General features: G+C 62.9%; 1 protein-coding gene across 5 annotated transcripts in view; it reads left to right on the forward strand.

The window, feature by feature from the left end:
• The first annotated feature begins 800 nt into the window (after positions 1-800).
• TMEM63A (transmembrane protein 63A) overlaps positions 801-16,629 on the forward strand; it is a 28,704-nt gene continuing 12,875 nt past the window's right edge. For 2 of the 5 annotated variants that reach the window (XM_040451909.1, XM_040451913.1), the window contains exons 1-9: positions 801-897; positions 5,075-5,274; positions 7,952-8,031; positions 9,743-9,809; positions 10,659-10,696; positions 13,084-13,226; positions 14,167-14,218; positions 14,385-14,493; positions 15,356-15,426. In XM_040451909.1, coding sequence (XP_040307843.1) covers positions 810-897; positions 5,075-5,274; positions 7,952-8,031; positions 9,743-9,809; positions 10,659-10,696; positions 13,084-13,226; positions 14,167-14,218; positions 14,385-14,493; positions 15,356-15,426 — 848 coding nt within the window. In that variant the 5' untranslated portion in view covers positions 801-809. Of the gene's footprint in view, positions 898-3,557; positions 3,803-5,074; positions 5,275-7,951; positions 8,032-9,742; positions 9,810-10,658; positions 10,697-13,083; positions 13,227-14,166; positions 14,219-14,384; positions 14,494-15,355; positions 15,427-16,629 lie in introns of those variants that run through there. The other 3 variants (XM_040451911.1, XM_040451910.1, XM_040451912.1) reach the window with 3 other exon arrangements.

Genomic DNA, 16,629 nt, shown 5'->3' on the forward strand with positions numbered 1-16,629 from the left:
TGGGGAGGTGGGGGGGGGCAGACATCCAGCCAACACCCCCCACCCCCATCACCTTGTGGGGGGGGGATCAAGTGTGAGGCTCTGGGCAGCGGAGGTAAGAGCAGGGAAGGATAGATGTCCACGCACTTGCAGGGCGGAGCACAGGGGCTGAACGGACCGGGGCTGAGCGCAGGAGCGAGTGGACGGGCGGAGGGGACCAGGGCCCAGCGGACCGGGGCCAAGCGCAGGGGTGAGTGGACTGGGCCGAGCGGACTAGGGCCGAGAGGGCCAGGGCCCAGAGCAGGGGCAGAGCGCAGGGGCTAAGTCGACGGGGGCTGAGCGTACCGGGGGCCGAGCTCAGGGGCCCTCTGCAAACTCCAGGAAATAACTAGTGGGGGCGGCAGCGGGGTGGGGAGAAGGAGGAGGCCAGATGGACGGAAAAGACCCCACAGGGAAGCAGCAGGAGACACCCGGACCCCAGCCCAGTGCAGGGAGTCACAGGCCGGGGCTCAGGTCAGGGTCACAGTGATGGGTAGGGAGATAAGATACAGCCTTTACGGCTGCAACCACAGAGGCCCGGAGGCGGAGGAGGCCGGGGCTGCAAGGGCACAGGCCATCCAGGTCTCCCTCCCCAGCGGGACCCCTAGAAGGGCCTCAGGAGCAGCCACCCCCGCGCCCCGGTACCCTGGACCCCTGGACCTGCGCCCCCTCCCCCCGCGAGGTGGCCCCGGGGGCGCAGGGGCGGGGTCAGGTTCCGGGCGTAAGTCCCGGGGCGGCGCGCGGTCGGGCGGGGGCGGGGGCGGGATCCGAAAACAGGGCCCGCGGTGCGCATGTGCGGGAGGCGTCCGGAGTTTCACTTTGAAACTTTTCGGGGGCGGGACCCGCCGGTCAGGTGCAGCCGCCGCGCGGGCGCCGCAGGTACGGTGGGCAGGGGCGCCGGGTCGGGGTCGCCCGCAGCCCTCCCGGGGCCGAGTCCAGGGTCCCGGCCCGTGCGGACCCCGTCTCCGGGCAGGGCGGGGACGTGCTTCTCTAGCTTCCCCGCAGCCGTCTTGGACCGCCCCGCCCCCCGGGCCTTCGCTGGGGGGGCTGACCCGGCCGGATGGGGAGCAGGAGCGCAGCCGGGGAGGGGGTGGCTCTTCCTTCTCGGACGCCCCCCCCCCCGGGGGGTCAGGGGGGAGCCACTGGGCCCGTCCCTCGGTGACCCCTGCCCGCGGAGTCCAGGGAGGCCGGGGTGTGGGGGGAGGGGGCCTTGCAGGGAGGGGAGGAGGAGGAGATCTCCACCTGGAAACCCAAACCGCCGGGTTCGGGGACTTGATAAGACGACGGGCTACCTGAGACTCCGGGGCGGCCTGCACGTCCCAGCCCCGGGTGGGGCGGCCGCTGGCGCAGGACTTGCCCGGGGTGATTGACCAGACGACCTCGAGCTTCCTTCCAGGCCCAGGAGTGCCTGCGCGCCACCCCCGCGGTGTCCAGGCGTCTCGGTTAAGCCAGGGGGCTGTGCCCACCAGTGCAGCCCGGGGCACAAGGGGGCAGGGGAGGGAGACCCGCCTTTCTGAGGCCCTGGCTCCTGCTCCGACAGGACTGAGGCCGTGGGGGATGGGGACAGACTCCAGATCATCCCGAACCCGAGAAACAACCCGTGTTGTTTCTCCTTTCCCTTCCGGCCCCGCATCTCTGGCTTCCTCCCTCCTCTCCTCCCCGGACACCTGTCACAGCCCTGAGTCGCTTCTGCCTCCACGTGGACGTGAGCAGAAGCAGAAACCTCTCTTCACACCACCTCTTTGTTCAGTGTTGGGGCAAAGGTCTCCCTGGCTGTTCCCTGGGCTCTAACAGGGGAAAAACCTGGACCGGGTGCTGACCTTGTGTTTCCCATTGGCTGGAGGAGTGACTTAAAATAAAAGCCAGGAGCCTTTGGGTGCTCACGGACCAGGCGCTGGGCTGAGTGCTTCATGCCCACGGTCTCAGGCGTGTGCCTCCCAACAGCCCGGGTTAAGAGAAATACCACCGCCCTGTTTCACAGGGATGGAAGTCAAGGCACTGAGCGTGTGAGCCGCTGTCTGAGCCCAAACTCCAGGGCTGCTCAGGTATCTGCTGGGCGCGCTGCCTCCCACTGTACCAAAGGCTGGGCCGTTTTCTTGACGCTCCAGGGCTGACATCTCTGGAGGTGGACAGCTGTCCAGGTTCCTGGGTACCCCCCCCCGCCCCCCATTGTGTTTCCTTCACAACTTTCTTCTGCGTCTGGGAGCTCCAAGTCCGCCCCTCCTGTGGTGGAGGGACCCGGGCTGTTTGTGGTCTTGTTATTGTAACAAAACCGGAAGATCTGCGATGGTCAAAATACCCTGAATTTGTGTGGGGCCTTTTTGTAAGAACTGACGATGCTCACGCGCCTGGTGCTACGTTCTGGCGTTTCCGGAAGGAAGGGGGAGGTGGTCGGGTGCGCTGTGTGGGCCGGTCCTTGCTGGACACACGTGGGCCGTGGGTTAGCACTGTGGCAAGTGGGAGACCAACTGCCGGACCCAGCCCTCCCTCCCAACGGCCACGGCCAGGCTCTGGGGTGCACCTGGGCTGAACTTCGAGCTGGGGACCCGAGTCACCTGCTGCTCCAGGGGCTGCAGGGCCTCCACGGTGACTGTGGCTTTCCTGCCCTCACGTTGGTGGTGGGAACCCCCCGGAAGGCATAGATACGTGCTAGGCACTCACGTAGGTCTGTCTACGCACACAGGGAGGACTGCGCATCCATGAAGGAGGGCCTCCTCCCCAGCCCGCGAGGCTGCCCTGTGCTGGCTGTGTCCCCAGCGCCCTGTTGGGGAAAGTGCAGGGGAGCTGGCCCTGGAGGGAGCGCGACCTTTCAGCAGAGTTTGGACGCCGTGTGTGTCCAGCGCAGGGACAGTCCACGATCGAGCTGAAAGGTCTGAGAGAGACCACCACCCTCCAAAGCTGTGCCCTCCCCCAGAAGGGGGCTGGCTCTGGGGAGCCCAGAGGCCCCCCCGACCAGGCTGGCAGTCTTTGCTGGCCGACCTGGCCAGTTCTTATCGGACTGTGTAAAACCAGCCAGGGAGCCAGTTTGGCAGGAGGGCAGGGACCCAGAGGTGTGCCCAGGGTGGAAGGGGGTACAAGGAAGACGAGCCTCGGGGGGCTTCCTCCCAGGGGACCTCTGCTCTGCTCAGCCTCAAGCAGCATCGGCCAGGGCCGCTCACCCCCAGTAGCCACTCCTTTCCAGGGACAGTGCTCCCTCTGTGAGCATTTTATGGGCGTGATTTTTCCTTTCCACTTTACCTTTCAAGCCTTCCCTGTTCTGCTGTGTCCCTTTTCCTGATTCTGGCCCTCGGGTAGCAGCTGCCCTTGGGGAGGCCCTTACCGGGGGCCCACAGCCACCCATGCTTCTGTGGAGTGGACCTTCCCTGGGCCCAGCGGGGCCTCGAGCCAGAGGTCAGGCTGCTGATGCTGGAGGAGGAGAGAGGGGCAGGCAGCACAGAGGAGCGCCCAGAACCAGTTTGGGTGGTGGTGGGGGATTGGGGGGGGGGGAGCTGGGCGGGGGAAGCAGTGTGGAAACACCAAAGGCTGCATGTGAGGCCCTGAGTTCAGAGGCTTGGGGCGGGCGTGAGCCAAAGCGGAAAAGGCAGCTCCTGGTGACTCTGCGTTCCTTCAGGGAGGCCTGGAAAGGCCGTGCGGCCCGGTCCTGGGGTCGGGAGAGCCCAGCAGGAAGTGAGTGGCAGGCCTGAGGCAGCTTGGGAGGCGGCCGGGACTGTTCCTGTCTCTGCCGGCACTGGCTGAGGACCTCGCCCAGGGACTCGCCCGCAGTCCTTCCTTCCCTGGGCGTCTGGTATGTGTGAGGCAGGACAGGGGTTTTGGGCGGGGGCGGGGGGGGGGCAGGCGCTGGCCTCACAGTGTCAGGCCGGGCGCTCTGTCGGGGGTGGTGCCGCTGGGTGACCCTCAGAGCAGGGAAACCAAGATCTGCCTCCCAGAGGTAGTCTTTGTGAGTCTGTCGAGGGCCACCAGCTCCGTGGCTCTGGCGTCACACCGGCCGGCCATTGCCAAACCTCTCATAAGGGGTGAGAGAGTGACTCAGGCTCCTGGGTCATCCTCCCATGCCCTTGGAGCTGCCTCCTGCAGTCCATCCTGTGTGTGTGTGTGAGTGTGTGACATTGTCCCCAGCCAGCCCGTCCTGGGGGTCGAAGTGGCAGTCACCACCCCAGCCGCATCGCCAGGTAGTCCACATATCTCCGTCCCTTTTCTTCTGGTCCCCAAGATTTTTGTCCCCGTGGCAGGTTAGAGAGAGCAGACCTCGCAGAAGCCCCCTGACAGACGAGTCGGAGCTTGAGGAAGGGTTGCTGAGTTATCGCTCCCGGCTCTCCAGCCACAGACGGTGTGAGGGGGCGCTCATTCGGGGGCCTTCAGGGGCCTTCGATGACAGGGACAGACACTGGTGGTTTCCTAGCTTCCCGGGGCTCCCAGAAGCCTCAGAAAGGAAAGGTCTACGAGCAGCCTGGAGTAACCTGGAGTCGTATTTGCTTTGAAAAGGCCGGGCCTTCCTGTTAGACTGGGGAGGTGGGGGGGGGGGTCCCCCGGGGGGGGGGGGGGGGTCCCCTCCTTCCCACCTGCTTCCACCACCCCCCTTGCCCTTTCTGGCTGCCCCTTCAGGGCTTTCCTGGAGCTGACATGTGTATGCGTATCTGGATGGACGTCCCTTCCTCCTGATTTGTTTCTTCCTGCGTTTTCGTCTTTCCCACCTTTATCTCCCTTGTTTCTGTCCCCTGACTGTCCCCCGAGCCCCCAGGGGCTCCCCGGGGAGGACTTTCCTGGCATGAGCTCAGGCACCTCTTAGGAGGCAGGCCCCTGTCCCCCCCCCCCCCTTCCCTGCTGTGTCCTGATGAGCTGTCCACCGGGCCATCTGACCCTTGGGACTGTTCCCACAATGGGGCTATTCTCCTGGGCTCTGCCAGGCACGCGGGGCCCGGTGCCCGCCTCTCCCTGATTGCTTGCTGCTGGCTCCCAGCGCCCAGCGGCCCCTGTGCCCACCTCGGGCCCTGCCAGCGCGGGTGGGGGACCCTCCGGGGACCCCTGGCCCTGACCATCTGCCCGGTTTGCTCTCCAGGGAGGAGGGGCACGATGAACAACTCCCTGATCCTGGAGCTGTGGCGGTCCAAGGCGGTGTCCGTGCGTGAGCGGCTGGGCATCGGGGACCAGCCCAATGACTCGTACTGCTACAACACGGCCAAAAACAGCACCGTGCTCCAGGGGGTCACCTTCGGGGGCGTCCCCACCGTCCTGCTCATAGACGTCAGTTGCTTCCTGGTGAGTCCCCTCCTGAATCGTGTCCCCCCCCCTCTTTCCGGGCCTTCTGGAAAACTCAGGTATGGGATCAGGCGTGCCCGAGTTCACACATCACCTCTGCCCCTCGCCTGCTGTACCCTGGGGAGCCTCGCTCTGCGGGTGGAGAACACGCAGCTGTCCCTCTGGTCACAGAGTCAGCCTGTTGTGTGGTGAGGCCCGTGGAAGGGGTCAGTCCACAGGGACCAGAGGCATGGGCTGGAATAGAGTGGCCGCACCTCCCAGCTTAGAAATGTCACCTCCTGTCCCCCGCTGGGTCCTGGGCCTTTTAGGGGATCAGTCACGGAGCAGAAGACACAGCTGGGGAAAGGCCCACCTTCGCGGCCTTCAGTGGCCCAGACCTGCCTGTTCCCAGGGGGTCCCCTGGTTTGCAGTATGGTGTTCTTCTCCCCCGCGGGTGGTTGGGTGGGATTCCCGGGGACCACGGGGCCCCTTCTTGTGTTCCTGCCTGTGGGGTGGCCATACCTCCCGCTGAGGGTATAAATGTGAGTAGCTCGTGCCGGGGAGGGGGTGTCCCCAGGACTCAGATCCGCCCTGTTGCCCCAGGATTTGCCTCACAGTGGCACCTTAGAGGCTGGCATGGGAACCCACCTGCCGCTCACGTCGCTTTCACGAGAAAGGGCTCTGTGGGGCACCCAGGGGGTTCAGTCGGTCAACCGTCCGACGCCTGATCTTGGCTCAGGTCCTGATCTCACGGTTCGTGGGTTCGAGCCCCACAGTGGGCTCTGTGCTGATGGGGAGGAGCCTGCCTGGGATTCTGTCTCCCTTTCTCTCTGTTCCTCCCTGGCTCGTGCGCTGTCTCTCTCTCTCTCTCTCTCTCAAATAAATAAACTTTAAAAACATTTATGAGAAGGGCTTTTAGGTGCCAGACAACCCGTTTCTTGGAGTCCACGTGTAGGTTGAGAACACCAGCCTCGGGTGACAGGGGTGGGGGGCCCGGGGGTGCGCCGGTGACGCTGAGGGCTGGTGGGAGTAACGAGAAGGGACGTTGGAGAGTGAGGGTGGACACGGCTGCAGGGGCGCCGGCGAGGGGAGCTGGGTGTCTATCAGGGGACGTGATGGGTGCACACGTGAACCAGAGTGGCCAGGAGAACACGGGTGCATGAGACACACACCCCAAGAAGGCAGCAGAGGGGGCGGCGGGGTGGGGGGGCGCTTGCCGGACCGCCTTCAGCTTTGTCCTGAGACGTGACTCACCTGCCTCCGGGAATAGTCACCAGCTTCCCCGCCCACCTGGAGACGGTCCCGAAAGGGACGCGGCCCCTGTGCGGTTCTGGCCTCTGGATTCCCTTTAGGGAGACAAAACCACATTTATTTTTATTTTTTTTTTTTTAATTTTTTTTTCCATGTTTTTATTTATTTTTGGGACAGAGAGAGACAGAGCATGAACGGGCGAGGGGCAGAGAGAGAGGGAGACACAGAATCGGAAACAGGCTCCAGGCTCTGAGCCATCAGCCCAGAGCCCGACGCGGGGCTCGAACTCACGGACCGCGAGATCGTGACCCGGTTGAAGTCGGACGCTTAACCGACTGAGCCACCCAGGCGCCCCCAAAACCACATTTAAAAGGTCAGTTCTGGGCGCCTGAGTGGCCCAGTCGGTTAAGCATCTGACTCCTGATTTCGGCTCAGGTCATGATCTCTGAGTTCGTGGGTTTGGGCCCCACATTGGGGAGCCTGTTTGGGATTCTCTCTCTCTCTCTCTCTCTGCCCCCTCCCCTGGTTGCTCTCTCTGTCTCTCTCTCAAAATAAATAAATAAACCTTAAAAAAAAAAAAAAAAAGCTTAGTTCCTAAAAAAATAAGTAAATAAAATAAAATGAAAATAAAATGAAAATAAAAAATAAAATGAAATAAAATAGAATGAAATGAAATAAAATAAAATAAAATAAAAATAAAAGCCTGGTTTGTGACCGAGGCCGGCAGGGGTAGGCGAATTGAAAACGGCTCTGTGTCACCCTCCCTGACCCTTGAAGGGAGGGGGCCTGTCGAGGCAAGACCGGGTCTGAGGACGGCCAAGGTGAACGCAGAGGAGGTGGTGTGGAGCTTACAGATTTTACAGCTGGACGGGGTTTAGAGCGATCTGCTGAGGGCCCCAGGCTGTGGAGACCGATCCGCCAGAGTCCAGGCTCCTCTGTGGGCACTGTCCCCCCTCCAGGCTCCATGCTGGCGTCCTCGGGGCTTGCCTGGGGGAGCACCCGGCTCAGCCTGGGGGAGCTCTGCTTCCTCGCTCTGTAATTAAGTGCAGTTCTGTGTAAGAGGAAGGAAGCGGGTCCTGGGCGGCTGTGAGGCCTGGTCTCACCTTCCTGCTCAGGAGCACTGAGTGCTGATCAGCGCAGGGTCGGGGGGGGTGGGGGTCCTGGCTGTTGCTGCCCTGAGAGCGAAGAGCGGGGCCGATGCTCGTGGTGAGGAGGGCGCCGGGGCCAGCTCAGGGCCGGGCTCGTGGCCTCTGTGCCCTGGCATCGGCGACAGGCGCTCGTGAAGACGGTGGGCAAAGCGTCGGATGGTTGAGCTGTGTGGCCTCGGGCGGCTCGGTGCCCTCTCTGGGCCCTTGTAGCCCCGCTGGGTTCAGGCTGGTGGACTTTGCCCCTAAGGCGGGCGTCTCTAATGAGAAGTCACTTTACTTGGTTTCTTTTCTCCTGTCAGTGTTTGATCTTGGTGTTTTCCATCATAAGAAGGAGATTCTGGGATTATGGCCGTATCGCCCTGGTGTCAGAAGCAGACAGGTAACCAGGACATGTCACCTTGAGAGCGTGAGTGTGTGTGTGTGTGTGTGTGTGTGTGTGTGTGTGTGTGTCAGTCACTGGGACGGGGCTGGGGGCCCACACGTGATGCTGACACTATGTTGTCTTCACTGAGCACATCCATCCGCCAGGCCTGGGTCAGAAGCCGTCTCTCCTCACCACAGGGGCCTCTCCCACGGCCGTGGCCTGGCCGTGGCCGTGGCCTGGCCGTGGTCGTGGCCGTGAACCTTGTTGGAGGAAGTCTAGTTGCTTTACACTCGGGGCTTTCGTTATCAGCTGAGAGGGATGCCACTCTTCTTCCTCACCCTGAATGTTGAAAGAGTGTCCCTTCTCTGACATGAGTTAGCTGGGGGCTGGGGGCGAGGCGAGCCCCCGGGGAGCTGCTCCTGTCCCCGCTCAGGGTCAGCGTGGGCTGGTGGCCCTCACTCAGCCAGCGTCGGGTGAGTCTGGTGCAGCAGGGACCCCCTTGGCTGGACGTCACCTGGGCTCCGCCGGCTGCTCACGACTCCTCAAGGGGGGACCGTACTCTAGGTCCGCACCCTGGCGTCTCCAGCCCCGGCTGGCTGTCACACGGCCTGGGACCTGGTGTCAGATGCAGGACAGGAAGCAGTGGGGGGAGACACCCCTGTGGCCAGGCTCCCCCGACCGGGCCGCTCGGCTTCCCCAGGCCGACCTCCACCCTCGCTGCACAGGCGTTGGACTGTGGTCTCTGTGCGAGGCACGGGCCACGTTGCTGCGAAAGCTCCCTGCCGCCTCCTGCCTCCTGGGTCCTGGCGTTTGCAAAAGCCCGAGGGTGTTCACCTTGCCCCGAGGGCTTCTTGGGAGCCTTAGACAGTTTTGGGGGGACTCTGGGGACATGATGTGTTTGTGGCACCCCGAGTCCCAGGAGGGGCCGTGCACTGGAAAGGTACTGAGCCTGTGAACCCCAGCAGGCCCCGCTTCCTCCCTGGCTGCAAGGCCGGGGTCAAGTCCCCACCTTCTGGGGTTTTTCTCCTCCTGTCCCCTGTCCCCCGCAGGGCACCCGGAAGGTCAAATGAGAGAGCTGCCTGTGAAGGCTTTGAAAGTCAAGGTTCTTCCTGTCTTCTGCCCCTGCGAGTGAGGTTTTGGAATCGGTTCTAGAAAACTGGAAGTGAAAATGAACATAATTCACACACCGCAACCAACCCCCCGCACACAGGGCAGGAGAGGGGAGCCCCCCCCCAGCATTCAGATGCCCGCACTCCTATTTTCTTGTCCCTGAAAGTGGGGTGCAGCTTACCATCAATGGCGGTCACACGTCCGTCTTTCTCATCGGTTCATAAGATTATTATGTCCCTTGCAGCCAGTGGTGGTGTCGATTTGATAAAACGAGGTTAATCTGACGTGCCGGGAGACGTATCGCAAACGTCAGCAGCCTGAAGTCCCCTTGGGTGGGCCCGGAGCCGAGGCCCCAGGGTCCGGGGCGCGGGGACGGCCTGCCAGTGCCCTGACCCCTTGTCACCCGGCCCACGTAATGCGGGGTTTTGCGTCTTGCACGCCCAGGTGCGGTCGCCGCCCTGGTGGGTGTGTTTCACGGGCTGAGTTAGATCTTGTCCCAGACTTAGAGGAAGGCCGCAGCTTTGGTCCCGGGCCCTCAGGGATGGCGGAATACCGGACGGAGGCTTTCAGACTTCGAAAAAGGATTTCCTGGCATTTTTCCCTTTTGTGTTCCCAGCGACTCCAGGTTCCAGAGACTGTCATCATCGTCCTCTTTTGGGCAACAAGATTTTGAAAGCGAGCTGGTTGGTATCGACCGGACAGGCGTGGCTGTGGCCGTGGTGGGGGCGGGGCAGGGCAGCCGGGTACCGGTTCGGGGGCCGACTTGGCCCCCCGCGTCCCGAGTGGCAGGTGCTGGTGGTGAGCCCCCTGGAGTTGGGACGGACCGCAGGGAGGATGCAGCGGGGAGGCCCGGGGGGTGACACGGGGTTAACTCTGAGGCAGGGGCTCCCGAGTCCCCTGTGGTCCCAGCGCTCGGCTCTGATCACACCCAGGGATCTGTGTGACGGTTCATTGCTGACGTGCCTGCTGGCGGCGAGTCAGAGGTGGGCGCCCCAGCCGGGTTCCCCGGCACCTGACCCTGAGGAGGTGCCCAGCGGGCCGGGGTCCAGCCCAGCTTTGGGGGCGGAGGGGTTACGATCAAGAGACGCGATGGACAGTCAGCCGACAGACCCTCTTCCCTCCAGAGTCCCACCTGGGGGGGGGGGGGCCTGTCCCATCCGTGAGGCTTGTTTCCTTGTGTCCGTCCTGCGTCTCGGTCAGCACTGCGGGCGATCCAGCAGAACAGTTCCAGAACCCCTCTGAGCTCTCACCGGCTCTCGGTTCAAGTTCAGGCCTCGGCCCTGGAGCAAACTGTCAAAATTTGAGAGGTTTTTTACGAGCATTCCAGGCACAGGGTGCGTGTCCCAGAGGACTGGGGGCCGGTGGACTCTGTCGCCTTGGGGACAAGCCGTAGCCTTTGCTGGATTTGGGACAAAAGCGCTGCTTTTATATAACGGGGGGTTAGATGGTTAGTGGCCGTCAGAGGAGGTGATTCTATCCGCCTCCCGGGGACAGAGATGTTCAAAGCTAATCCCTGATCTCTCCGTTCCCAGGGATGCTGTCCCTGGCTGACTGCCATCTTCCGCCTGCAGTGAGTACAGCGGGTGTGTGCGTGAGTGTGGGTGGGTGTGTTAGCGGGTGGGCGCGCGTGTCTGCCTGTCTTTCCTCGGGTGGCTTTGCCTCTGCGCTTGGCCATCGAGGAGGAAAGGAGCCGGAATGCCTGACGCCGAGATGGGTGCCTAGATGCTTCTGGGTTCGAGGCGGAGCCTCGTGTGGGGGCCGGGCACGCAGGTGGCCCACACGGCCTGCACAAGCCACTTTCCCCTCGCTTTGGGCAGGGACGACCGCTCTTAGTGTCTAACACTAGCACAGCTGGAAGGAGGCTCTTCCGGGTCTTTGAGTGCAAAGCAGAGGAATGACGGTGGCTTTGCGCCTTCAACTCCTCCGGTTCCAAGTTTCCTTGTTGCTAACGTTTGGGGCCCGTGGGGAGAAATCCTGTGAAGCTGGGAGCGGCTGGGAGCGGAGGAGGCGCGGTTTCGGAGGTGGTGAAAGAGGAGGGCCTCTTAGAATTGATGAATGCGGTGGTTGCAGGACGTCGGGTACGTCCCCCTCCCCGGGCCTCAGTTTCCACGACTGTAAGAGGGGCCCAGGCGACACAGCGGGAGAGGTGGGTCGGCCGGCCCCTGCCTGCCCACCACCGCGAAATCACGTCACTGGGACGCGTTTCCTCCTGACGCGGCAGGTCACTCCGAGCGCGGGTCCGTCGCACACAGAGAGGATTTTAGGTCTCCTAGACCCTCCCCTGACACGTGCCCACAGCGGGTGCCCGTTGGGGGGCTGCGGCCTGTGGCCACTGCTGGGTGGGGCTCAGGAGGCTCCCCTGTCCCGGCGGTGGGGACCCCACTCAGCCTGGGTTGGGTGGGGCGGCGTGAGGCACGCTGCGTCGTCATTTCATGGTAACCCACAAAGGCTGTTGGCATATCTGCTCTGTACCCCTCCTCCCTCCACCCCTCCTCCCCATACCCCCTCCTCCCCCCACACCCGCTCCTCCCCACACCCCCCCTCCTCCCCATAGACCCTCCTCCCCATACCCCTCTTCCCCTCCCCCAACCCCCCTTCTCCTCCCCATACACCCCTCCCCTCCCCATAGCCCCTTCCCCTCCTCCCAACCCCCCCTTACCCCTTCCCTCTCCCCATACCCCCCTTCTCCCCCCATACCCCCTTCCCCTCCCCATACCCCCCTCTCCTCCCCATACCCCCTTCCCCTCCCCCCAACCCCCCTTCCCCTCCCCATGCCCCCCTTCCCCTCCCCATACCCCCCTTCTCCCCTCCATACCCCACCCTGTTCCGTGCCCCACCTCCCCAGTTCCCTCTGCTGGCACAGGCATTTCTCTGGAGGGGGGCTGTCACTGGTACTCTGAGCGTCCCCACTTTGTCCCTGTAACACTGTATCAGACACTGGGACTCCGCGTGTCCCTGTAACACTGTATTAGATATGTTTTCAGTGTCCACTCCTTCCTGTTGCAGAAAGGATACTTTGTTTTAAGGCCACAGTTGCGTTCTAACAGCTGCTCGCGGCCAGTGTCGCAGGTGACACTCAAAGCATCCCCTCAGTTTCCTTGGCTTTGCCTTCCTGGCAAGACAGGGAGTCTGTCAGAGGTGTGTCTCCAGAAAACCTGTTGACGAAAGAAAGTCGGTCGGAAGTCGCCGGGTTAGGTTTGGGCCCCCATCCTGTTTGTTTAGTGCGCACGGTTGGGGGCAGGGCAGGTACTTTCTAGCAGGTGATTGGGAAGTGCAGCCGGTGTGGTCAGGTGCAAAGCTCTGTCCTCCAGGTAAACAGCACGCAGGGTAACGTCCGTCAGCAGGCTGGCTTCTGAGCATCCGCCCGGTGCCCGGCCGGCCTGGCATGCACCCCTCACTGCCCCCCGTGTGGCCCGTGGCTCCCGCCGGTCTCGCACCTCTCGGATCTGCTTTGGTGCCGTGACACCCGCTTCTCTTACCGCTGCCCGCGCAGAATTTTCCTGCTCTTCTGGAAGCCGGATCCTCAGGGAGACCCCCCCCTTTTCCCTCTGTGGCATTCTGGCTGTCAGCGCCTGGAATTTTCCAGGTCCCCAAGGGGGCCGGAGCGTCCAAATAGGGCAAGGAGGAAAGGGTGGAGCCCCCGCGAGGCCAGCAGGACACAGGGAGGGGGCCGGGCGGCAGGGTGGGGAGCCCGGAACGATTGACGTGTTGACAGAAGCAGGAGGGGCTGCGGGACCTCCCCCTGCACACGTGTCTGCAGGGATGCGGGCAGCAGGTGCCCGGGGGTGTGGTGTGGGGGGTGTGGTGCGGGGCGCTGGGAAGGAGGCTCCGGGCTTGCCCTGCCTCTGCCCTCCCGAGCTGCGAGACCGAAAGCTCCGTGTCCTGGGATGTGAGGAGACGGGACGGCCCGGCCCGGCCCTGCCGCTCACCCGGGTCCCCTGTGCGTGTCTTGGGCAGCGATGACCAGATTCTGGAGCGGTGTGGGGAGGACGCCATCCACTACCTGTCGTTCCAGAGACACGTCATCTTCCTGCTGGTGGTCGTCAGCTGCTTGTCCCTGTGCGTCATCCTGCCCGTCAACCTCTCGGGTGATTTGCTGGGTAATGTCCCCTCGTCTTGTGTGACTCACGGCCCGGGGTGGGGTTGGGGGGGGCTCGTGGGGCTGGGGCGGGCCCAGGTGTCAGTAGGCCTCGGGGTGACTCCGGGAATGTTCCCCTCTGCCTGGCCGTGCCTCTCAAGAGGCCCCCCCCCCCCCCCCGGGACCTGAGCCTGGGCCAGGAGCTGGGCCCCTGGTGTGAGCTTCGGTTCTAAGTAAGGGGAATAAAACCCCAAGACTTGTAGGATCGGGGGCCTTCGGAGAGCGTTTCATACTTTCCTGCCCCCACGCAATCACAATCGGGAGGCCTCGGTGAGTGGGTGTGGGAGATGTTCGTGACACTCAAAGTCACAGCCTGGAGCCGTGTGTCCTGCCAGTGCGGGAGGCCGGCTTCCAAAATGCCAAAGAATCCGCTTCCTCCTCCCTCCCTCCCTCCCTTCTTCTCTCCCTCCCTCCCTCCCTCCTCCCTCCCTCCCTCTCCTCCTTTCCTCCTTCCTTCCTTCCTTCCTTCCCCTCTCTTTCTCCTTTCTCTCTTTCTCTCCACCCAACACGGGGCTGGAGCTCACGACCCCGAGATCCAGAGTCACACACTCTGCTGACTGAGCCAGCCAGGGGCCCCACGAATTCCCTTCTCATGCCCAGGGATTCCCAGCTCGGTTTTGGGACCCGTTCAGGAGGATTTCAGATTCTCAAGGAATGTCACAAGAATCTCAAAGCAAGAGAAATGCCGATTGTGACTTACCCACGCGGCGGGTCGGGAAGAGGTTGTCGGGTAAAGCGGGGCCTTGGGTTGGTGCAGCTCTGAAAAGACTGGACGGCCGGTCCCTGCCCTCTGACGGGCCTGGCCGTCTTGTGCTTCCTCAGAGACCCACGGACCGAGGTGGGCCGCCCCCGTCCCCCTTCCCTAGTGTGACCCTAGGACTAAGTGTCTTGCTTGTCTGCAGACAAAGACCCTTACAGCTTTGGGAGGACGACCATCGCAAACCTGCAGACGGAGTGAGTACGGGGCAGGGGCCAGGGCTTCGCGGGCACTGCCCGCCCCGGGCAGTACTGCTGTGCGGGGTGGGGGTGGGGGGTGGTTAGGAGACGTGGAGGGCCCGGCCCCCCCCCAAACCCCACCCTGTGTGGGAGCCGGGCCCTGATGGCAGGTGTCCCCGCTCAGCGATGACCTCCTTTGGCTGCACACCGTCTTTGCCGTCATTTATCTCTTCCTCACCGTGGGCTTCATGAGACACCACACCCGGTCCATCCAGTACCAGGAGGAGAACTCGGTGAGCGAGGCGGGGAGGGTCACGGGTGGGGCCAGAGCGAGCCTTGACCCGGCCTGTTGCCAGGACACGGGAGCCGTGTGCTTAAAGAGGCCTCTGTGGGACCTGGCTGGCATGTTTGTGCTCACGGTTGACTTCAGCTTTTCGTTCATTCGTTTGTTAATTTTTTTTCATTTCATAAATTTCTTTTTGTTTAACGTTTACTTGTTTTTGAGAGAGACAGAGACAGAATGCGAGTGGGTTAGGGGCAGAGAGAGGGGGAGACACGGAATCCGAGGCAGGCTCCAGGCTCCGAGCCGTCGGCACAGAGCCTGATGCGGGGCTCGAACCCACGAACGGTGAGATCGTGACCCAAGCTGAAGTCGGACGCTCAACCGGCTGAGCCACCCAGGCGCCCCAACTCATTTGTTATTTTTAAGGTTTTTATGTGTTTATTTTTTGAGAGAGAGAGAGGGAGAGATAGCACGAGCAGGGGAGGAGCAAAGAGAGAGGGAGAGAGGACCCCAAGCAGGCCTTGCCCTGTCAGCACAGAGCCCGATACGGGGCTCGATCCCACGAACCGTGAGATCGTGACCTGAGCCGAAATCAGTGGTCGGACGCTTAACTGACTGAGCCACCCAGGTGCCTGACATTAGCTTCTAAAATTTTTCTGATTAGGGGCATCTGGGGGGGTGTCAGTCGGTTAAGCATGTGAAGGACCCCCTCCGGGCTCTGCCAGGGGAGCACCCGCCCCTCCGAGCTCTCGCTGTGTTCCGCGGGGAGGGGCGGGGCTGGGTGGGCTTGAACAGGGCGGAAACCCTGGGCCCACCTGGGGACTGGCGTGCCCTGGGGTGACATCCCCCTCCCCCATGTGTGTCTCTGGCAGGTGAGGCGGACCTTGTTCATCACGGGACTCCCCCGAGACAGCAAGAAGGAGACGGTGGAGACCCACTTCCGGTGAGCAGGGCTGTGGCCCCTCCAGGCGGGGCAGGTGCCTCAGGCGGGCGCTCTGTCTTCTCTTTGGGCGCCCAGAGACTTGGCGAAGGGCCCGGCCCTGCCGTGCGAGCATCCCATGGCCGCCGTGTGCCAGCCCTGCTGTGGAAGGCTTCTAGAAGGCTGGGGTCTAGAAGGCCTGTCCGCTGCAGGCCGCCCCGGGGGACCACAGCAGCTGGAGCACAGGCCAGGGTGTAGGTGCAGAGAAACAGCTCGAGGGCACGAGCGGGTCTCCGAGGGGGGGGCCTGCGCTGGCACAGGCGTAAGCCCACGGGTGTCTCTGGAGGGAGCACCTGCACCAAGGAGTCCTGCGGTGGAGGCGGAGGCAGGGCTCCCCTGGGGGAGGCCGTGTGTGTGTGTGGGGGGGGGGGGGGGGGCCCCCGGGCGGCAGGGGGGGGGGTGTGGAGCAGGAGAGGGGAGGGCAGGTGCAGAGGCCCCGGGACCCCGGCTGGAGGGCTTGCCCCGGGTGGCGAGCCGAGGCTTCAGTCCGAATGCGCCCCTCCCAGTCCCGCAGCCACTAACTTGCAGCGGGGACTCGGGGTGACCACGGTGTAACTCAGCACTATTTGTGGACGACGGCGATTCGTAGAAACAGAGCGAGTGCCTGATTTTGTGTGTCTGGTGGGCAGGGAGCATCGTTTAGCGGCCACTGGTGCCCGGCTGCCTGGATTCACATCTGGGCTCCGACAGCCACTCGCGGTGTGACCTTGGGCACAAGTCGCTTAACATCTCCGGCCCTTATCTTCCTCATCTGTAAAATGGGGACAGGACCTCCCAGGCTGTGGTGAGGACAGCATAGTGAATACCGCGGGAGCACCCAGCCGGTGTGAGTCCACACACAGCACACTTGTGAGGAAGGTCTTACTACGGTTGTTAACGCGGGTGTAGACGTTTGCTGGGCTGCGAGCCCCCTGCGTTCATTGAACCTGAAAGGGCTGTGATCTTCAAAAAGGGGCCACACGCTGGGTAGGATTTTCGCACGGCCCAAGGTAGGCGTGAGCCAGAGCAGACGATAGTGCTCTTCCTCCGGGTGGGCGAAGGAGGTCACGAACCGGATTCATCCGGCCCCACACGTGCCCGCTGACGTACAGCCGAGCGGGCACGAGCCTGTCAGTTTAAGGCGATTGCTTTCCTGCTGTTAAAAAAAAAAAAGGCCTCTTTGTGTTG

Source organism: Herpailurus yagouaroundi, unplaced genomic scaffold (genome assembly GCF_014898765.1).
Source record: "Herpailurus yagouaroundi ecotype Mexico unplaced genomic scaffold, PumYag 205, whole genome shotgun sequence".
Taxonomy (NCBI): domain Eukaryota; kingdom Metazoa; phylum Chordata; class Mammalia; order Carnivora; family Felidae; genus Herpailurus; species Herpailurus yagouaroundi.